General features: G+C 37.6%; 3 protein-coding genes and 1 long non-coding RNA gene across 4 annotated transcripts in view; 1 reads left to right on the top strand and 3 right to left on the bottom strand.

The window, feature by feature from the left end:
* The window catches only part of LOC109843298 (acyl carrier protein 2, mitochondrial-like), a 5,892-nt gene extending 4,822 nt beyond the window's left edge, over positions 1 to 1,070 (top strand). The window contains exon 2 of the mRNA XM_020412228.1: positions 610 to 1,070. Coding sequence (XP_020267817.1) covers positions 610 to 786 — 177 coding nt within the window. The 3' untranslated portion in view covers positions 787 to 1,070. The remainder of the gene's footprint in view (positions 1 to 609) is intronic.
* On the bottom strand, positions 2,335 to 3,441 carry LOC109842824. Its single transcript, XR_002247409.1, has 2 exons — positions 2,945 to 3,441; positions 2,335 to 2,577 (listed from the first exon to the last, which is right to left on the bottom strand). It is a non-coding gene; the product is annotated as an uncharacterized LOC109842824 (long non-coding RNA).
* On the bottom strand, positions 3,497 to 9,290 carry LOC109844028 (protein TIC 62, chloroplastic). Its single transcript, XM_020413032.1, has 9 exons — positions 8,989 to 9,290; positions 7,924 to 8,036; positions 7,801 to 7,854; positions 7,611 to 7,695; positions 6,202 to 6,307; positions 5,272 to 5,358; positions 5,062 to 5,159; positions 3,921 to 4,030; positions 3,497 to 3,553 (listed from the first exon to the last, which is right to left on the bottom strand). The coding sequence occupies exons 1-9, from the start codon at positions 9,254 to 9,256 to the stop codon at positions 3,497 to 3,499; spliced, it is 978 nt and encodes a 325-aa protein (XP_020268621.1). The 5' UTR covers positions 9,257 to 9,290.
* Positions 17,496 to 21,420, bottom strand: LOC109843607 (triacylglycerol lipase SDP1-like). The gene is given in 5 exon segments (XM_020412555.1): positions 17,496 to 18,452; positions 18,548 to 18,691; positions 18,972 to 19,835; positions 21,075 to 21,260; positions 21,263 to 21,420. Coding segments are annotated over 5 exon segments (2,019 nt in total). The 5' UTR covers positions 21,323 to 21,420; the 3' UTR covers positions 17,496 to 17,687.

The following is a 23,281-nucleotide window of genomic DNA, read 5'->3' as shown; positions in this document are numbered from 1 at the left end:
CGCTTAGGCGCCGCCTAGTTCTAGGCGGCCCACGGGCTGCCTAGCTTTTTGAAAAAAAAACTAAAAAAAGAACCTAAACCCATACTTGTTACCCGAACCCATAACCTAATACTAATAGCTAACCCTATCTCCCTCTCTCTAACTCTCCCGCACTACTCTGTGGATAAAGGGTTAATGAAAGTTGATGAAATTCCATGACCAAGATATAGACTCCTTGGTTTGTCACATAACAGCAGACCAAGGGATGGAAGTAATTGTTGGTTTTGCAGTTAAACTCATCCGAGTAAGGTATCCAAAAATTCTTCGGGACAAAATAGTTTAGCAGCAGAGAGTTAAAGTTGATAAGCTGATAAGATTGCGATGGGGAACATAGCTCCGAACTTATTATATGATGACTTTCTGAGGCAGAGATTTAAGCCAAAATGACATTTTCATGATGCATTGTTTATTATTGTAGCCAGTATGTGTTCTGCATTGCCACTAACCATGTCTTCTACTAACTAATAGTTACAATGTAGCACATGAAAAACAAATTCTGGATCAATGGAATGACAGATGGTTGTGAATGTTTTCTTAATACTCTAATTGTCATATGATGCCTGATTGCAGGTAACACCAAATGCCCATTTCCAAAACGATCTCGGTCTCGACAGTTTGGACACTGTAGAACTTGTCATGGCCCTAGAAGAAGAATTTGGGTTTGAGATTCCTGATAATGAAGCGGACAAGATTAACTCCATCAATCTTGCTGTTGAATTTATTGCTTCTCATCCTCAGGCAAAATGAATGTTTTCTTCTTAGAACTATCCTCAAAGCTTCTTTTTTTCCCCCTCCTTTCCCCCCCATCAGAAAAAGGACACTTAGCATAATTACTCTTTTGCTAAATAAGCCATCATAGTTATTTTGTGAGCATTTGGGTAAGAGCCAGTTTATTTGAAATGTAACTGAGCTTAGCCATGTTGAAAACTATTAGTTTTGAGTTTTGTTTGAATCATTAAGTTTGAGAACTATTATGTATCATGTATTTTGTCGGACCCATCTTATGATATCTTTTTGTTTTAATTTTTGAAGCGAAATAATTTTCTGATCCCTGTATTGGGGAAAGGACTCTAGAAATTCTTTGCAGATCATGTCAAAAGCAATTTTTGTGCGTTTTATGCTTATTTTTGTGCATTTTAGGCAGCAGCTGTTAACTTCAAGTTGAACCGATGGATCAAAATACTCCAGTGTAGATTGCCTGGTTTTCGCCTACAAAATTATGTCACTTTATCCATATTACAAGATGTTGGCGTTATATGTACCGTGTGACTTCAAAGATTTCATGACTTTATGCACGTGAGAGCTCACATGTGAGCGGATCCCCTACATTTTGACATGCACACGGGAATGCACTTGCCAAAATTTTGTCCTTTAATGTCAGATGGGCATAATATCATTGGTACACTTGGTAGTGGTCAAGATTATACAACATTATTTTCTCCCATCAAAAAAGAAGTATTTAAGGTGTGTTTGGCAAATCACTAATATTAGATTAAATTTATTCATTAAACTGGTTTTCGTAAGAACCGATCTAGCTGTAGACCATCTTCTCTCTGATTCACCGCCAAACCGGTTTAGAGGTTCAAAAATAGGCTAAAAGCAAACTAGGTCAATTTCGGCTCAGTTTGCCAATCAACACGACTCTTAAAAATTGAAGCATTATCAAACCTGGTCCAGTTTTAAAGAGTTGCCAAACATACCCTAAGTTCAACTTTGTTCCCTCAACAACTAATATGAAGCCAACACTATCAACCAAAAAGGGCAAAGAACCAACCTATTACATTTAACCCTCGTATCTAGTCACACGCATCTAATTATGTGATATTCATGCATCATAACATATGATTAAATGTTACTACAAATAATTAAAGCTAGTAATCAGACATTTGTTAGAATGCACGACCTAAGTAAATCATGAAGGGAAAATATGATCAATGTTTTCCACGTAAAAGTGTTCTGATGTTCATCCATTTAGAGAGTTGAGATTTCGACAGCTCATCTACTTTTTTCCTCTATCGATCTCGACCGTCAAGAGTGTAGAGCTACAAAATAGCAATTCCTGCATGGAAAGTATTCTGATAGGATTCATATTCTAATAACATTTTTATCTTTTTAGACGATATGTAATAACATTTTTATCTTTTTAGACGATATGAAATATTTCATATTGCACATGTAGCTGTGACTATAAAACCCCAACATGGATCCCCACTCCTTTGCCTCACTCATCCAAAGAAAAAGAAGCACCACTCTTGATTCTAAACAGTCTTAAATCCTTAACAAAACTCAGTGATATGGTACAATTATGTTCTTTTTATTCTGAAGATAAAATTATGATATAAATACAAATTAATTACATTAATTATACACAACGCTATACAAGAGTACATAGTCCACATTACTATTATACAAGTGTATAAACTCATGTTCAAGCAAAAACTCAGTGACGGAGATGAGCAACAACATTTCCATCTAATTAATTGTGGCAGCTTTGAAAAGCTCCTTCCATTTCTCCGTATCGCTTCCAGGTCCTTCTCCCTGCAACACCATTTATTTTCAGTTTCAAAAATTAATAATTTATATTAATGTACTTTGATTTCACATTGTATTTGCTAAAAAAAAATTAAAGAGCAAATTTTATAACATCATTCTCATCATATAGTAGGCTTGTAGTTTTTCTTCTTCAATAAACAGTACCTCTGCAAGATTAGTAAAAGGTAAATTACATAAAGTCCTCCGTACAAATCACATAAAATCTCCCTAAATTTTAAAAGGTGATATTTTTCACTGCCCATCAAATTTTTGATATAATCACCAATTTTCAATGTAATGACCATGTACAATTTGTAAGGAAGTATAGACAATTGTGCAATTAACCTTGACCAAAATCTTATTTTAAAAATACCTGTATCGAGTTGATCTCATATATTTGTCCCTTAGTAAAGTCTATATCGAGAGCTTGTATGCAGGCTTCTGCCACTACAAGTCTGCTAACCTCGCCCACAAGTTTATCTCCTGAACAACAAAAAAATATCAATTTTAAGTAACCGGTTAAAACCCCTCGTTTTGTTAATTTATCATAATGCAACATGATTATAAAAAAATTTGCAACAAAATATCCATCGGTTGTAGCATGCAGATGCAAGCTGAGAGATATCACTATATTGTTGCACAATGTTGATTTCAATCCACAAAACTACTGTGATAAAGAGGGGTAAGGGCTATTGATTACGAATAAGGTATGCTAACATTACTATGATTATTAGAGAAAACTACCATGAACTTTTCACTAAACTATCATGCCTGATGACAATGAGTGTAGGTTGTCACATGTTTAACACACGACACATTTTAGACAATTTTGTTCTGATGTACTTTATATATCTTCTATATTAGTCTTTTGATTTTTCCCAGATTGATGGACAAAAATAACCTGCCAGTAAAAATTTCCTATAGTTTATGCAGCTTTGAAAAGCTCCTTCCATTTCTCCGTATCGCTTCCAGGTCCTTCTCCCTGCAACACCATTTATTTTCAGTTTCAAAAATTAATAATTTATATTAATGTACTTTGATTTCACATTGTATTTGCTAAAAAAAAATTAAAGAGCAAATTTTATAACATCATTCTCATCATATAGTAGGCTTGTAGTTTTTCTTCTTCAATAAACAGTACCTCTGCAAGATTAGTAAAAGGTAAATTACATAAAGTCCTCCGTACAAATCACATAAAATCTCCCTAAATTTTAAAAGGTGATATTTTTCACTGCCCATCAAATTTTTGATATAATCACCAATTTTCAATGTAATGACCATGTACAATTTGTAAGGAAGTATAGACAATTGTGCAATTAACCTTGACCAAAATCTTATTTTAAAAATACCTGTATCGAGTTGATCTCATATATTTGTCCCTTAGTAAAGTCTATATCGAGAGCTTGTATGCAGGCTTCTGCCACTACAAGTCTGCTAACCTCGCCCACAAGTTTATCTCCTGAACAACAAAAAAATATCAATTTTAAGTAACCGGTTAAAACCCCTCGTTTTGTTAATTTATCATAATGCAACATGATTATAAAAAAATTTGCAACAAAATATCCATCGGTTGTAGCATGCAGATGCAAGCTGAGAGATATCACTATATTGTTGCACAATGTTGATTTCAATCCACAAAACTACTGTGATAAAGAGGGGTAAGGGCTATTGATTACGAATAAGGTATGCTAACATTACTATGATTATTAGAGAAAACTACCATGAACTTTTCACTAAACTATCATGCCTGATGACAATGAGTGTAGGTTGTCACATGTTTAACACACGACACATTTTAGACAATTTTGTTCTGATGTACTTTATATATCTTCTATATTAGTCTTTTGATTTTTCCCAGATTGATGGACAAAAATAACCTGCCAGTAAAAATTTCCTATAGTTTATGGGATTTTTCTACATTTTTCTGTTATAGTTATCTAATAAAAAAAGTTAATGGTAGTTTTGTGCAAAACCCTCCAAAGTTCATGGCAACTTTGTGAATTGAACCCTTAATATCTGTATGATAGTGAAATATGAAAAAAAAACTCTCTAGCTTCTAGTTATATGGCAACCGAATTTTCACAAATTCAGAAGATTATTTCTTTCCTTAACTAACTTTCAATGAGCAATGTCCAACGTCCAACAAAACAACAAAGCTTTTATCCCAGATTTTGGCGGTATTATTATCCTTCCATTTAATTCTATTAAATCTCTTTTATTAACTATTTTTGTGATGCATACTTCTCTAAGTTCATATACAAGCTAGCTTTCCATGACCAATATCATGCCATTTTATTTGGAAGAAATTATTTGAATAGACCGTGTTTGTTAACTTATATCAAGTTTTGTATATGGACTGCGGATAAAAAATGTACATCAAGCAATTTTGAGTCTCACCTTGTTACAGGGTTCTGGAACTAGAACTTCAAACTAGTTAGAGATATACAAAATTTGTTGATATTTCAATGTTTGAGATAGGAAAAGTGATACCTTGGCCTATAACTACTGCTCTCCTTTCTCCAGCAGTTGCTTTAATAAGCGTATTTAAATCATAAGAAGTATAAGGTCCATCAGTCAATCTTCCAGGCCTGATAAGCAAAAATAATTAAATGTTTCAGCCAAAATTTTTTACCATTCTATAGGTTCATATAGGTGAAGAAATTTATCTAAGCATTAATATCTTAGTAATAAGTAATAGACCTGATAATGGTATAAGGAAGGCCAGAATTGCGAACAAAATCCTCCCCCATCTTCTTAAACTTTAGAACTCCAAATAGATTCATGATACTGCAACCAACATCGAAAAACTTTGCGAGTGCATCTTTTCAACCAGAGAAATGAAGTCATGTATGCAAGACTTTTATATTATGAATCGCAAAAAAACAACATAACCGAGACAATAATGTATTGTCTAAAAGGAAACATTTTAACTTAATTGATGCATGTATGTCACCCAATATGATTGCTAACAGTTTAAAAACTAATTTATGCATATTTTTATAAACGTCTATGAATTATTAGACAGTACAATGCTTTAATTTTTCAACGTTGGTGTCCTTAACAGATATTATATGTTAATTGATGATTTACTGATGAGGTTTCCACCGTCATCAACATTATGAAAGTACATTTAGAAATGATGAATTGTATTAGTTGAAGAATCTTAATTTGTTTTTTTATATTAATATGCTCTGCAAATAATCAGCAATTTACCTGGGATAAAGTTCATAATGATGAAAGGACTTTTAGTACAAAATTTGTCTCCCATGTTAATGATTAGTCTAAGATCAAAAAAAGGGATTTTATGCATATTAAAGCAGAGGCCCCGGAAGAATCTCTATTAAAACAACAGTAAAGCCCTTATCCCTAATTTGTGTTTGCGCTGTCAAAGATGAAACTAATTGTCTTAAAGAACTCAGTATGGAAAATTAAATTCAACTTATCATGGGCCTGACAGCAACCCAATTGAGCAATGCTTTTGCAATGAAAGTTTGAAATGATGCATCAAGAAACAATTCACTAAGATAAAACATCAACTTTTACATACCCAAAACTAGATAATAAATTCAGAATCATTGTATTAAAACATATCAAAGAATATTTAGGTTTCAAATAAACAAGCTTATATACCTCCATGGTAATTCACCAAATTTCGTGACGCCAACCGATGAGACAAGAACAAATCTCTGTATAGTTGGAGGCAGCACCGATACAAGATTCCGAATGCCCTCCCAGTCTTCAAATGATGATAATTTTTTGAGGTACATAGAGAACATAGTTGTCTCAATTTCATGTGTAAACAATCTTAATCATGCAAATAGAAGTTTTTCTGGTGGAACAGGAAAGAATGTAACGAAAATAAACCAATGAAATTCTGTTGATCAATGTACAAAAGTCATCATGGCTGAGGCACCTGAAGAAGGGGGCTTACTTTCTGTATATTTGGGAGAATAATTAAAATTTTACTTGACAAGAACATCCTCCAAAAACAACAAAGCCCTTATTGTATAATTGTAAGGTGGGGAACGTGAATCCTTTTTGCCATTAAGAGCTACCTCCTAGGAGTTTAACTACCATCATATGCATACTTTAACACCTAAGTTCATGTTCATTTAGGTTGACATTTAGTTTAACTACTCATCAACCATAGATACTTTCTTGAGATGTATTATGAAAATGTACATTATTAAAAAATATTCATGGTAATGGAAGCTACCTTGATTGATGCAGGGCATTGAAGATTACAACCTAGGATTTAATTTTCTTGCAAGGATTTGATTTGATTTTAGTTAAGATGTTTTAGTTGGAATTGTTATTTGGTTTTATCTGTTAGTTAGGATATTTAGACATGATTCTTTTTATCTTTTAATTAGGAGTTTGTTTGATTTGATTAGGATTTTATCCTATAAATAATAATGTATTTCTTCATTTGAGGAGATGAAAATTGTTGAATAAAATATGAGTTCTGAGCGATGTAATTTGGAGTGATTCCATAGGCATGAAGCCACATTTTCTGATTAGGCGCTGCGAGTGAATCCGGCCTACTCAAATTATCTTGTTTCTCTTTTACAATCCTATCCTATTGTCTTTCTTGCCTGCAAGAAATCAGATCATCCCTGCAGCCACAATCAGTCATATCCCTTCTGTTTCCGGGAGAGAAATCAAACAGTAGCAGCAAATCAATGATGCCGATCACCTTGGACGAGCCCCGCTGTCCCTGACCATCATCGTTCTCCATCATCGATCCACTTCATCGATAGTTTAAAAAGCATGAACATGCATTATTAGAAAAAGAACACTGTTTTGATCCTGAAATTCCAAGTTCAACTTCAAAGATATAATTTAGGTAATCTATATCCCTCAACTCTCTCCAATTGAATGCTGAGAAGCTTTAGTTATACTGAGCAATAGGGCTTACTTAGCTAGCGCAGTTCCTTACATTTAACTAGAAATGGTTGTTAGCAAACCAACAACGTTGACAGATATATGTTTATTGCCAAGAAACAAAGTAAGCAATATGACAAATGGTAATATCCTACCTACTCTTTCAGGTGTATTATCTCCTTCCCAGCGTTTTGAAGGGAATGCAGTGGTTCCCGTGCAGCAAATCACATGTGTAACCCCCTACGAAACAAGAGTCCTATAATTCGATTTAATAAAGGAGTAAATAAATTAAGATTCAAAATTAGTAACAAAACTTATGATCATAAAGGAGGCAGAAGGAAAAACCTGAAATATAGTTGGATCTAAATCACTAGGATTCCTTGTGTCCCCTTTCCATATCTATAAAATTAAGCCAGAAACTTCCTTAAATATTGATTCTAACAGTAAGCATGCACAATAAACATTTACCTTTAAAGGTTCCTCGTCTTGTATACCAAATAGAGACATTGCTTTCTCAGGATCTCTGAGCAGCAAGCGCGAGTTGATGTTTCGGCTTAGCAGGGATGCTACAATTAGCTGTCCTGGGAGGAGAGAAAATCTAATAAAAATAAGCGAGATGGCAGATGAAAAGTATAAGGATACAATGTTAAAGTAGATGGCTCTAACAGGATATTCGTAGCTTAATCATTTCTATGTCCGTCGTTATGTTGACCAGAATGATATATTAATGCATTCATTTGCAAGTTTTTATGTGTGAGGTGTCATTGCATAATTCTCCTTTTGAGTAGATCAACTATTAGAGACATGTACCTCCCCTGGTGCTCGCCATAAAGTACATATTACCTAACATGTTTCTACAAAAACATACAACTCATAAAGGGGGACTAAAAAAAGGGACTAGACCTCAATGATTTCTCCTACAATTAGACCCATGTAAGCTTGCAAAAGGGTGTGAATTTCATAGGGAGCGAAATTATCGATATAACTTGAGGGAGCAAGAAGGTTCCACGAGAGTCATGGGTTTATTCGTTCAAAAGTTCTCGTACCAATCGATTTAAAAATGAGTTTCTTGGAATGGGTTCGTGGGTTTGGAGCATTTAAGATAACCCTTTTACCTAATGTGATCCTAGAAGCTTCTTGCTATTTTTCAAGAAGGTCGTCGAATCTCTCTTTGCATGGTGTGTATGCAGTTACTTGAAGCACATAAGTCTTTGGTGTTTGTTTCATCAGGTTACACGGGGAAAATATCAAAACAGACCTTGTCCACAAGACAGCTGGTGAGCAGAAAAGCCCTTCGGCCAGCGCGCTCATCCCAAAAACCCCTTCAGTCAAATGAACCCAAGATTTCAAAACCCCTTTTTATCCCCAAGAAATGTAACACGATTTCGCCATTTGCTGTTAAGGTTTTCATTCATCGAATAGGTATACTAAGCTAATAAACAACTACATGCAGCAATTTCAATCCAAACCGATGATATACAACCCCAATAAAACCAAATAATGAAATCTGTAGTCCATGATGGGGAGGCTTACCCACTCCTCCGGTTCCTCCGACGACAAGAACAACCTTTGAAGAGGATGGAGATGAAGGGGAATACTGTTTGGTTTGCTCCTCACTCACTGCTTGGCTCGCTAAAGCTCTCCTCCTCCTCCTCCTCCTCCTCTCTCCTCCTCCTCTCTCATTGGAGGATGAGAGGTTTGGGGGTGTTACTTGCAATAAAAATGTTCGAGGGCTTCTTAAGAATCTCTTGCTGGGTTTCTCAAGGGAGATGGGGAGGCGAGAGGAGAGCCGGAGAGCCATTGAAGAGGATGGTGGAGGATATTAGGTACAACGGCCGTGAGAAGTTCTTGTAGCCGTTGTCTTCTTCGTGGGATAAGATGGGCTCCACACGTAGCATTGGGCTTGGAGAAACGAAGCCCATCTATTCAGCCCATTTTAACAATTCGTTTTTTTAGTGCTAGAGATTTCTACTTACAAACCCAAAGTTTTTCCCTCATTTAAAGCCCACAGAGTTCTGTTGTATTCGTTTTCGGGCCCCCAGAATTTTATGCGCACAAATAAAAATGAGCTGGATGAAAAAGCACGTGGTTTATCAAAGTTTTATGCCCTGGTGATTCAAGCAACCCACAATAATAACTGGATTTTAATGCGCCTATCATTTGTACTTTTTTAGATCGGGGAAGATTGTATCGATTGGAAATTTTGAAAGTATGTAATTTTTTTTTTAATCTCAATGGCTTTTGTAATATATAGATAACAATGAACGATTTGAATCAGTGATGTATGAACAAAATGTGCAAATTGCATGTAAATCCCCTTACCTATGCCTTTATTTGCATTTAACACATATTAACTCGTCCTAGCGCTCTTGGATTATCATTTTTAGAAGACAAATTGTAGGTAACGCCCTCCGTCATGGATTTTGAGGGAACCTGCTTCCCAGAACCGTATATAAATGAGTCGAGAGGTATTCAGCGTAACTAAAGATACAGAGATGGGGGCAGTTGTATGCGTTATCAATGTGCGGTTTCGTTGCAATTACCCTTAAAGAGATGTAAAAGAGTATGTTGTCTAGCTCACAGGTATGTACGCACCGTCAACAAATCAATGTGAAGAATTTGGAGCGTTTGGATACCAAGGCGTTTTTGCCGTTTCCGTTTTTTTTTTCAAAAAAAACAATGAAACGCGTTTGGCAACCGGGGCGTTTGGATACCAAGGCAGCGACGCCTACCGTCGTCGTCGTCGCCGCGTCACGTGCCGGCCGCCGGCCGCCCTCCGGCCCGCCACCCGCTCCGCCCGCCCGTCGGCCGGCCGGCAACCACCGCCCGCCACCCGCCGCCGCCGCCGCTATATAATAGTAACTAACAATGGTGTTTTCAAAACACTTTTGAAAAAAAAAACGTCTTGGCATAGTGTTTTTCTAAAAAAACACTACGAAAAAAAATCGCCTTGGTATTTAGAGTTTAATTTGAGAGAAATCAAGTCCACCTGGTGAAAAAAGCAATTTTTTTGAAAGGAACAACAATGTTTAAAACCGTGATCGATCTATTAAATTTCTTTCTTTCTCTCACTTTCGAGATATTTGAGTAAATTGATGGAAAATAAACTACTTGGGTATTATACCTCTCACACGGGGAAAAAAAAGCGGAGAGATATGTTTGTATCTTCCGGTGCATCGTACCGTTTGAATAGAATGAAATAAACTTAAAATGTTTGGTCTACAAATCTCGTGTTTTTATGGAGCGTCTTCCGGTGTCAGGTACTGAGCCAATAGTTATGTTTTTCTATTGCATTGTGTCATTTGAATAAATAAAATAACTGTGTTTTTCCATAGAGTGCTCATGGGTATTCTACAAGAGAGGAGAGAGAGAGAGGAATGAATAGTCATGCCCCCCTGACCTGATTTGCATTAATTTCTGTGCATAATTCATTTCTCTTTATCTCTCTCCTTTCTTATAGAGTGCCCATGAGCACTCCATAGAAAACCCAATTCGATTGCAGCTGCAAATAATAACATTTTAAATTTGCTCGTCTCCTCGCACAAAGTTGGATTCTAATTGAAGTTTATATTGAAGGACAACATGAGTCATGGCGCGCACGTAGCGTCGAATGCAAAGTATGTATCATTTCCATGTCGATTGCCATCAATCAATAAGCCAAAATTCTCAAACCTAAACGCAATTCTATCATGATTTGATTAATAAGAGAAAAGTGTCAATAATAACGAGCGCGTAGGAACTATAATGAGATGGGCAAACTTTCGAGAAACTGAAACAATCGAAAATTCTCTTTAATCAATATTATGGACATTCAAATCAATATTCTCTTTGTTGAAGTACCTTGAATTTTAGCTTAGGGGTTTTTTAGATATTCCTCCCTCAAATTATCCATATTTTAATATAACTCCCTCAAATCATCATAATTATCTCCTCGCCCAAATCATGTAAGTTAGTTGAAACAGCTCCCTCTGTTAATATAGCCATTCAAATAATCTACCTAGGGTTGAATTAAGGGTAACCAGGGTTGTGCAATGACAGTATTGCCCATGGGAGTCAAAATACACCAATTTCCATTACTTAAAAGCTATAAACTTTGACAAAAAAACTAGTATTTTATATAAATTCAAAACCCCTAATACAATCAAAACGGATCTTCATCAAGAATAACACCTCATCCAACTTCTTCTCCAATAAATTGATTTCTTTTTGACATTTTCACAACTAAACCTTTGCCGTCATCAACCCAAGCAAAACCCCTGCAAAACCCTTGAATGATGAATTCCTATACTGTGTACAGCCATAGAACAAGAATCGTATGTTCTCCCATTGCTCGAGTGTGTTGCCCCCAACCAACACCATCATCTCCATTAGAAGAGGAGTTTAAAATTGAAATTTTGATTGTAGACATGAAGACAATACATAAGAGATTTTGAAAAATGGAAAATAGATGAGCTTGGAGGTTCTTCAATGGGCTTTATAGAGTCAAAAAGGAAAGGGTAAAAAAAGAGCCAATAATGAGGGAGGAGAGGACTGTTATTTGGAAAGAGAGGATAATGAGCTTAGAAGAATAAGGAGATGGATATAACGATCACTTTGGGGCTGTTTGGTTCGTTTTTTAACTCGGTGGAAAAGTTTTACACCATCTCCACATCAGATTTTTCGTGACCACGTAGGATATAAGCTTTCCGTCGGGTTTTTTTTCCCATCTTTGGTTCGCTAGGGTTGAAGAAGGGAAACTCGGTGAAAATCACTGTCACATCAGATTTTTTTCTCTCCCCCAATTCCTTCCTCAACCTCGTGAAATTGACGAAAACAACAGCCGCGTTGGCTTTTTGCCATATAAACAAAAGTTTTCCCTTTTTTCCATGCTAACCAAACACAAGAAAAAAATAAACATATTGGTTTCCCACTATTTTTTTTTGTGCGAACCAAAGCGAAACAATCTATTTCTTGGAAAAGTTTAGAAAACTCAAAACTTGTGTTTTTGTACATGGAAATGCATTTCCCTATATCTAGGAAACGAACCAAACAGCCCCTTACATAAAAATTAAACATAACGGGGTTTGTCTTTATATTTATAATAAGAAAAATACCTTAAAGACACAAAATATAGGACCAATGGAGGGGACATGTGAGGTGTCCCCTCCCTATTGTATAGCCAACTCATTATGCAATAGGGAAAAAAACATCTCACCTATCCCCTCCATTGATTCTATATTTTTGGGTGCATGTAACAGCGCTCTTATAATAAGAGGAGCACTAGGGGCACACCTTGGGACACACTCCCAATCACACCCCTCACCTGCTACAGTGCAGGGGGGTCCCACTTGAGATTTTTAAAAAAATCTCAAGTGGGACCCCCCTGCACTGTAGCAGGTGAGGGGTGTGATTGGGAGTGTGTCCCAAGGTGTGCCCCTAGTGTTTTTTTTATAATAATAAGATCAACTACCTAATAATGTTCATGATTTCAGGGAGGAATATCTAGAATCCCCATTGGTTGCGAGGTATTCAAGTAAGCGTGTGGGCCCGCGTTGGGCCGTGGACGCGGTTTGATGTTGGTGAGTGCAGTAATGAAACTTGACATGCGGTTGGTCCATTAATGATAGCTTCCTTCTTCTCTCGGAGAAGGAAATTCTAAATAAAAAATTATTGATAAAAGATACAATTAGTAGATTATACCGAATATAATCTACAACAATAATCGGAAAGATCCAAATCACAAATTCATCATCAACTCGTCAAAACTGGTGATCGAACTTTTTCCTAATTTTCTTTCTTTTTAAAAAATAAAAAATAAAAACTTCCTCAATTTTTAGCTGCCACAAGTATTTTTTGAGCGTACGCATCTTCACATACACGAAGACATCAACTCTATACCCAATTTGAAACGAATCTATACCACGCGAATCTCAGTTCCCCACCTTCTTTAATCCTTGTCCGCTCCTATCAACTGCCTTCGCATTTTTGACCCGTAAAAATAAAATAAAAGATCTGGAGGGGGGGAAAATTAAAAAAAAATCTATAGTTAGAACTTTAGAAACGAAAATATTTCGAGCATTTAGGATATTTTCATCTTCCTATTTCAGTCATGTATTTGTATTTGACAAAAATTAAAAAAAGGAAAATTTAAGGACAAATTTTTAAAACCAACCTATTTAGCAACTTAATTACAAAAAAAAAGACCTATTTACAATTTAATTATCAAAATCGACCCAGTTTCAGCCAACTGGCTGAAACTGGGTCGATTTTGGCAATTAAATTTAAAATGGGTAGATTTTTACAATTAAGTTTCAAAATGGGTTGGTTTTAAAAAGTTGTCCAAATTTTAAACATTTAATAAAGATTCTTGATTTTATTATCATAATTGCAAAATCTGGAGAAAACATCCAAAATAATCCCAAAACCGCCGTCAATAGTTTCCCACCCCTTTTCCTATTTAACCGTCACCCTTCCTCCTCCTCTATAAATACTCCTCCCAAGAATAGGGAAACCTCAATTAATTAAAAAAAATCAAAATCACAAATCTCGAAAATCCTCGGTATCATCTCCCAGAATGCAAGCTTCCAATCCTCTTCAACGCTCGCCAGATCCCACCCGAAATCGCACCGTGAACCGGGCCCGAGCCGCACACCCGAACGCCGAACCCCGTCACGACCTCGAGCGCTGGTCTTCCACAAGTTCGACACCTCACGGCACGTAAATGTCTCCTCGTGGAGCTCGCGCCATCTTTCCTCCCCTCGCCGCTTCCCACACGGCCGACGAGCTCTCCCTCATGATGTCCGTGAGGCCGATCGACGAGACGGCTTCAGCAGCCTCGAACGAGTTCGTCAGGCCTCAACACCGCCGGCGTCGACGACCCCAACGAGGATCTGAGGCAGGCGTTCTCGGTCTTCGATTCGGATCGGAACGGGTCGATCTCCGCAGAGGAGCTCGCTAGGGTTTTGAGGAGTTTGGGCGAGGAGGGGGTTGATGTTGACAAGTGCAGGAGGATGATCGAGGGGGTTGATAAGGACGGAGATGGATCGGTGAGCTTTGAGGAGTTTAAGCTGATGATGAGCGGATCGGGGATCGGATCGTTCAAGATTTAGGGTTAGGTTTTTTTTTTTTCCTTGTTAGATTTCTGATTTAGTGAAGGATGCTAAGTTTGTAAACAGGTATTGGATCTGGTTAATAGTGATGGAGTCTTAATTGGGGATCAAAATTCTTTGAAATTCGATTAATTTGGGATTTGCGCGCTTAATGGTTGCTTGACTTTCTTTATTAAAAAAAAATCTTTTCTTTATTTGCTGAATATTTTTATTTATTTATTTCTGTCTACGTAATAATCAGGAAAAGTATTATTCATTATATTGACAATTTGGAAGAAAAAAAAGGAATGAAATTGATTTTTTAATTATTAAGAATTTTATAATTAATATTAAATTTTTGGAAGCCCTCACAAACTCCCTGTAAATAGTGGTCATTTCCACGTAGGCCTGTCCATTCGGGTCGGCCCAGCTCGGACCCGAGCCTGAGTTGACTGGGCTTCGGGTTAGGCCGGGTTTTTTAACTTTTTTTTAATTTTTTATTTTTTTAAATCTCTTTAAATTTTAAAATATACATAAAAATTAAGAAAATGCTAATAAAAACAATAATATTATTAATAATTTGAAATAACATAAATTATAAATATAAAAATTTATAAAAATAAAAGATGATAAAAATAAATTCTTTATTAATAATCAGTAAATCATTTACAAGTATAAATTTATTTCGGAATTCGTCGCATCACAATATATGAGTAATCCAACTAGGTTGACACCTATTCACATATATCACTATCATTTGCAACTGTTTCTAAAAGAAATTTACGGTCATTACATGTACTTTGAACAATTAAATTTAAAATATGACAAATACATCTAATATGAAAAAGATCACCATGATATGGCAATGACAAAGTTATTTTGATAAAATCAACAGCTGCATTGTTATTACTTGCATTATCTAGTGAAAGAGAAAATATTCTTTGATCAACTTCTAGTTTCATAAGTTCTTTAATTATTAAATTTGCAATATTAATACTAATATGTGACTCTTCAATTGCAATAAAGAAAACAACTCTTTAAACATTTGCTAATTTTCATCAATCTAGTGTGTTGTGATACATAAATAACCAGTTTGTACTCTAGATGTCCAAATATCATAAGTTAAAGAAAATTTACAGTTTAAAATTTTAAAATAAGAAATTATTTTTTCTTGTTCCTCCTGATAATGTTTTAAAATATCACGTTGACAGGTTTGACGAGAAAATTTTGTAAATACGGGATAAAAACCATCTCTAAATATATCTTCAAATTCATCATCTTTTACTAATTTAAAATGAAGGATTTTAAGAATGATAAACTTGATTACGCATTTCCTGGCTCGGGCAGTGTCATAATTCTAACTACCGAGACTATCAGAAGAGAAGAATTGGGAAATCATAAATTGTCGGATATCACCTTGAGGATTTTGACATTTATTGTGTTTTTTTATATGGCGTTTGAGGTGATTGGTGCCGATCTTATGATGAGCTTGGAAAGTTTGGCCGCACAACGCACATTTAGCCTTCTGGGTAAGGATCCTACCGTGTTCATCCTTAGTGACGTCTATCTTCTCAAAAAAAAAAAAATTCACACATCGGATCTCGGCCTTTTAGGAGCTCTTGGTGCATATTCGTCGCCACCAGATTTGGGATTAACACTGGTAGGATTGGTATGAGTAGCTGTTGTAGAAGGACTCATTTCAAGATTGGTAGGAGATAGGTTTTGCTCATCATAATCAGATTCGGAAGCCATTTGATAGAAGGATTGGAAAATATAAGAGATTATTAGAGAGTATAAGAGAGTTTTAGAGAGAAGTAGATGAGTTTTGGTGTGAGGAGAAGAAGTAAAAACCCCCATCTATTTATAGAGGCAGCCTTCTAGGCAAATGACCAAAAAACCCTCACAAAATAGCTGTTTTTAACCGTTTTTAAAGACAAAACAGTCAAAACGGTCAATATAGTCGTTTTGGCCGGGCCGGGCCGGCCCGACCATAACGGTCACTTCCCTTGACCGTTTTCAGGCAAAAAGTACGGTCATCGCTGGTGACTCTTTGGCCGGTCGCGACCCGATTCCGACCTCTGACTTGTGCACGCACAGCTTCAACCCAGTCGGTGAGCGTTGGCAACCGTGGCCGGCTCTAGGGTCCGGGCTCTTGCCCGACCGGATTTCTATGCCCCGACCGGCACTGTACCGGCGGGGCCCGGCGGCCTTAGCGACCGGTGGCCGGCGGTTCGCCTCGAGAGGCACGGGTTTCAGGCCGGCGGGCTTTTTGGACAACCCTATTTCCACGCCACCAAGGTTCGTTCGAATTACTGTATAACACCATGTATCTAAATTTTGCATCTAAAAGCTTGCTGGATCTATCACTAACTTGAGCGTCAGAGGGCACACCGGAGAATCAAACTCCGGCCGTTCCTTCTAATTGATCAGCTATCAAGGAAGATTAAAGAACCCTAAACTCCTCTAAATATACACTCACCTATATAATTAACTTCCTACATAAACAATGATATTGACAGAAAACCATTACTTTTTGCAATCATTTAATACATGGGTAACACACACTAAACATGCCTAAAATGTTTGTGTACCTCATAATACATGGGTAACACACACTAAACATGCCTAAAATGTTTGTGTACCTCATAAAACAAACGAATGGATGTATGATCAAAATAGTAAAGGGCGGGTGGTGTTTTTTATGCGTAAAAGAGAGTCGGTATGTGTTCGTTGCATCCCCTTCAAAGAGAGAAGGTGACATCCTCCTTTGATGAGTCTTACCACTAACTTATCTCTTAATAGCTCATTCTACATAGTAAACTTTTATTTTTAAGATATAGTAAAAAGCAGAAAAATAGTCCAAGTTTCGATCTAAATGGGCGCTCAACCTGCGAGGGAATATCAGATCATGAACTTAAAACATTGACTATAAGTTCACCGTATTCATGCAGTGGAAATGATCATTCAGCAGGGTAAGTTGTGAATTCTATTCATTTCTATCAAATTGCAACTTACAAGAGTTGCAATGTTTATACATTCTTTGCTGAAGGTAGCCATCACTAACACAAATACTTCTAGTGATTAGCTTGTATTATGTTTTCACATTTTACAATATCTAATACATGTAAACATGGAATGCAATTGGCTTGTATAGTTTCTGTATATCTAAGCCTGCTCACTTTTGTCTGTAACTCTATCGTCGCGATGAGATGTCTCATCACTGCATATTGATTTCTCATCTAGTTCATCGCCACATTCGGAAACTACTTCTTGAGAGTCAGAGTTCTGAACTCCTCTGTTTCCAAGGTTAACATCCTCTTTCTTCACAACATTGAACATAATCCCGTTCTGAATCCTTTCAGGTTGCAGCAAATCCCCTTCAGAAACAACAATGCTATTCGAGCTTGAATACGTTGACCCTGATCCTTCAATTTCATCGTCTCTCGTCGACAAGTTCCGATTCATTTCTAATTCAACATCAAAATCCTGAATGAATTTTGCCGCAGAAGCTGTCTTCATTAAAGGACCCCCACACCTCGTCCAACAATTTAAATCTATGCTCTCTGACTCGCTATCACTACCATCATACACGCTTCGTGCATGCTTTGCCTGCTGGCTTGCAATTTCGGCAAGAAGTTCCTCTTCGATGGATCCTGTCGAGTTCTCCCTGGCTAGGAGATTCCATGAGGGGATTCTCCTTGAAGGGCTTATCTTGACTGTTGAAGTGAGGCCTTGTTGGGATGCTGCAGCTCTTGCCGCGTTCCTCTTTAGCCTTCGCATGTGGTTTAAAAGGGCGACGCACTCATCAAGAACGAGCTCTATAGCGCAGTTTGCTTTTATGGCGGATAGCTTCTCCCAGGTGCATCTTCTTCCTTGGTTTGCAGCCTTTTGAAGCTCCATATATGATGGGTTTTGTATAATCTTGGAATACTGAAACAAAAAGAAGTCAAGGGTCAAGCTGCTGTGCTCAACCATGCTGGATTCTATAGATATTTTTTTTAAGAAATCTGAAGGAAATTTTATACCTGAGCAAGTGTTGCAGGCATTACAACAGTGACATCTCCCTCCCAATCTTGAGCAAATAGTTTGGCTAGGCCTCCTAATGGGAAACCCAGCTCTAGAATCTGATGGCATCGATGTTTAACCTCCATTTCAACTAGATGCGCAAGCTAGCCACAAAAATTACATAATTAGAATAGTATTATGGATAAGAAATTAGTGCATTTGTAGGAAATTAAAGATTTTTGCTTCAATTAAGTACAAATGACAGAAAATCACTGTAGATAGCTTAGTTGTGGGCAACTGGGACCACTAAATTCATCAACCAGGAGAAGGAACAAGAATAATAGGAAAATGATTGACTTTTTAAATGACGGTAATCCATAAAATAACTGAATGGACCTTAAAAGAACTGAATCGAAGAATAGGATTTCTGTAGGTATCCATTACCTTGGAAGCAAAACTGCCTCCATAAGTAGCCACAAGCTCCTTCATCCTCAACAATGGAGCTATATGAGGATTGGCCTGACTCACAATAAAATGGTTCACATTAAACAACTCCTTCAGCTGAATCATCGGCAAATCAACCTCCAAGCTCCCATCCCTCCACCGTCGAGCTGACCCACTCGCCTCCTCTGGGCCATCGAGAAACGGAGAATGAAATGGCACAATCTCCCCAAACCTATCCTTCGCCATCAACTCCTGCGCCTCAAACAAGCCAGGAAACGCACAGGACGCAGTCACAGCACTCCAGATCACAACATGCGGCGATGTTAAGTAGTTAAGGCATCTCGGTGGCTCATGCTTTCTTGGCGAGCACACTGTTATGCCAAGAACTCTCCCAGTCATATCATAAGCTTCTTGAAACGTAAGATTGCCAGTCAGATGCCTCAGCATTCGCTGCAACTGTGTTATATCGTGAACTGCACCGAGAGTCATGATTCTTTTGAAGACTGCAAAGATTCCTCCCATCTGATCAAAGAATTGGAGGGAGTTTGATGAATTTTCGAAGAAGGATTCGAGCTCAGGCCAGGATCGGGTGGCGATAATGGAGCACATGATGGAGCCAACACTGGAGCCTGCGATGATGCGAGGGAGAAGCTTGTGGTCGACTAGGGTTTTGACAACACCAACATGGAAAGCGCCGAGGGAGGCACCACCACTTAGGAGGAGTGCGGTTCTGCCGTAGGCATGGCGGGTCTCGTGCATGAATGCGAGCTTTTCTTCTAGGAGTAGGTCTTCGCATTCTGAGTCGCAGATCATTTTTAGTTGGGTTGAGACTTCATCAATGTATTCCTTTATGAGTCTAGGCACCTGTAATTTTTTGCTTGATTAATGACCAAAATTTACACAGACCATAATCAATATATATCTCACTCTAAAACATTATTATTCCAAACTTTCAACTATTGCCGATATAAAAAGGTGGAGTCATTGTGTAGAAGCGATCGCTAAAAATTATAGAAAAAATTGAATTGATGGAGAACAATGGGTTTAATGTTGAGTTTTGGAAATCCAAAACTTTCGAAGTGCAACTCTAATTGACTATCATGGCGTATCTTGGGAAGACCCATTGCAAAAATTATATACTAGCCTGCGTTTTCCCCTCCAATTCAAGTTTTCAAGGACACATTTAGAGTTTACCAAAATTTTAATATTGAATTTGACAACTTTTATGTGATTTTCTATTTTAAATGTATTTGATTTTAGGCATTTCCTTATTCTCTAAACTAAGAATTTACTTATGTAAGGACTAGATTTCCATGGTATAGACACTCTTTACCGAATAATATATATATTCAGAAGTTCCTCTCCATTTCCCTCGTTTTTTTTAGTTAATTGGGAGGTTTTACTCGATATATATCTCAAAGTATATTCATTTTAAAAAGTTTCTAACATTTAATTATAATTCCTAATTTGTTTTCAATTTTTCCTCTCAATTTACTCCAAGTCAATTGCTTCTTGTAATTTCTCAATACATCCAAATCAAATCACATTAGAGCAAAAATCGTTCAAAGAAAAGTATAATTTCAAAAATTTCAACTACTTTTATAGAGAAATCGGATTCAAAGAATTACTTACTGTTAATTTTGGATTTGTTATAACGTGTCATTACTTAGAAAGATCTTTGAATAATTTGCGCAATAACCCAAAGTTTTTGCCTCAAAGAATCAACTTTCCAAGCATATACATAAAGCTTACAAAGTTCAGAAATGGGGTTTTCATAATTATTTTGTAATTTGCAATATTAGCTTTACTTGATTTTCAGACATTTTATTACTTCCTAAAGTTAGAATTTGCTAATATAAAACCTAGCTTTCTACAGTTTCAGTACTTTTTTACCCATTTCAGAATCTTTCTGCCATGTCTTTCTCTGTGTTCCGATAAATTTTATGGGTTTCTTTCTATACACACAACCCCAAATCATAGTGCTCTCTAATTCCAATTCAAATAATCATAATAGCTAATTTGTCTTCTTCCTAAATGTCTCCCCAGTAGTATCCCAATCAATCCAAATCAAACCACAACAGATCATAATTCAGTTTTTTTTACCTGAAGCCTTCCCTTGTGTAATTGAGGGTTGCACATGTTCCCCAAATTCCTCACCAAATCAGCCCTCATACAGAACACAACATCCCTCAAACTCCCCCCCTCCCTCCTCATCCTCAGCTCCCTCACCTTCTCCCTCACCAGCTCCTCATCGTAAAGATCCCCTTCGATGTCCTCTTTCCCGCCATAATCTCCCTCTCCATCATCCTCGCCGCGTGGGCCCACTCCTCGTACGTCACCGCGCTCTTCATAATGTTCCCCAGAACTTCCTGCGGTACGCTGACTCCGCGCGGGACCGGACTCCGGCGATCCGGCGGGACGAAGGCGGCGACGGCGCGATGAGGACGATGCGGTGGGCGTTGCGGGGGTGGAGGGAACAGAGAAGAGCGGAGGATCTGGCGGAGGAGGGCGAGATCGACGGAGGCGGAGGATTTTGACCGCGACCGCGCCGATTTGCCGGAGATCAGCCTTTTTTCCTGGGGGAGTCTTGGGTTTCGGTGTTGGTTTGAAAATGAAGTAATTTATCCGGAGGGGTCTTTTTGTGGGGACCACCTGTCAGTGAGCCTTCGGACTTTCAGACTGTTTGCAATTATAAAAGCACCAATCGTGTGTAAGCACATAATGTTGCGTGCAACATTTGTTGCATAAAATCAAGGAAAAATTGCTTCAAGGCGCCAAAACTAAATTGTTGATGTGTCCCAGGCCCTTAAACTTTTTCTAATGTGTTTTTTCCCCAAAAATGAAAAATCTATGTGAATCAGCCCCATTTACAATTTCCAAGACAAAAAATTCCCAGACTACCCTCTTCTTCTTCTGCAGATCTTCTCTAGATCTACTCCTCTTCCTACAAACCCATCTCCTCTTCCACCCTCTCTCTAACCTCACTCGAAACCTCCAACACCACCGCTACCTCCGTCACCCCTGTCTCTACCTCGCCAGGGGGTTCTGCAAGAACGACAACAGGTACAAGTTCCTCCACGACCTCAACGAGGACAAGCTCGACGGCCCCCCCCGCCGCCACCGCCGCCAGGTTTCCGTACCCCCTCGGGCAGCTTGCCGATGTCCCCGTTGTCGCCCATGAACCAGAGGTAGGTGAACGGCGGCTGGCCGAGTTCTTTTCTTAGGCTTTCGACGGTGGGTTCCGTGGATTTTGATGACTCGTTTTGATTTCAGGGCGGCTGCGACGGCGGAGCTGATGCTCGCCGGAGATGAGAGCAGGTTCATGGGCCAATCGAGGATCAACCGGAGTTTGATGTTGTTATTGTCATGTAAGCTTCAGTTGAACTGGGAAGGAGTTTGATGTTGTTCTCTGTGCAATTTGATTGTTATTGATATTGCAAATTGTATGGTGGGATTTTGGGAATGCATTATGGTCATTGTTGGTTTGATAACACTTTTCCTGATGATAACACTTTCAGAGAAGAGGATGTCTCCAATTATTTTAGGTTACGGGAAATTTTCTTTTTGAACTTTTTGATGGTTTGACAATTGTTGTTTGGGGTTAAAACTGATTTGGGTTCGTGTTATTTTCTATAGTATTTATGGGCCAGTTCAAGATGTGAGGATCCCCTAATCTCAACATGTTGGGGCTTGGATGTATATCAAAATCAAGAAAGAAGTAATAATTAAACTCAGGGTGTGGTATATATAAATGTTGTACAAATTTGTGATGGTGATTTCTTGTGTCTGCTGTTGTTTGTTGTCATGTAAGCTCCAGTTGAACTGAGAAGGAGTTTGATGTTGTTCTCTGTGCAGTTAACTGTTGTGGTTAGCATGTTAACTCTTGTGTTTAACATGTTAACTCTTGTGGATAACATGTTAACTCTTATGGATAACATGTTAACTCTTGTGGCTATATGTTAACTCTTGTGGATAACATGTTAACTTTTATGGATAACATGTCAACTCTTGTGGATAACATGTTAACTCTTGTGGCTATATATTAACTCTTGTTATAGTTAACATGTTAACTCTTGTGGATAACATGTTAACTCTTGTGGCTAACATGTTAACTCTTGTTGATAACATGTTAACTCTTGTGGATAACATGTTAACTCTTGTGGCAAATTTGTTAACTCTTATGGCTAACATGTTAACTCTTATTGATAACATGTTAACTCTTGTGGCAAACATGTTAACTATTATGGATAACATGTTAACTCTTGTGACAAACATGAATTATAGTTAACAGACAGTTTATGAATAACAGT

The sequence above is a fragment of the Asparagus officinalis genome, chromosome 5 (genome assembly GCF_001876935.1).
Source record: "Asparagus officinalis chromosome 5, Aspof.V1, whole genome shotgun sequence".
In the NCBI taxonomy this organism is placed as follows: Eukaryota; Viridiplantae; Streptophyta; class Magnoliopsida; order Asparagales; family Asparagaceae; genus Asparagus; species Asparagus officinalis.
The sequence above is the reverse complement of the archived record's forward strand: the minus strand, read 5'-3'. Positions and strand labels throughout refer to the sequence as shown.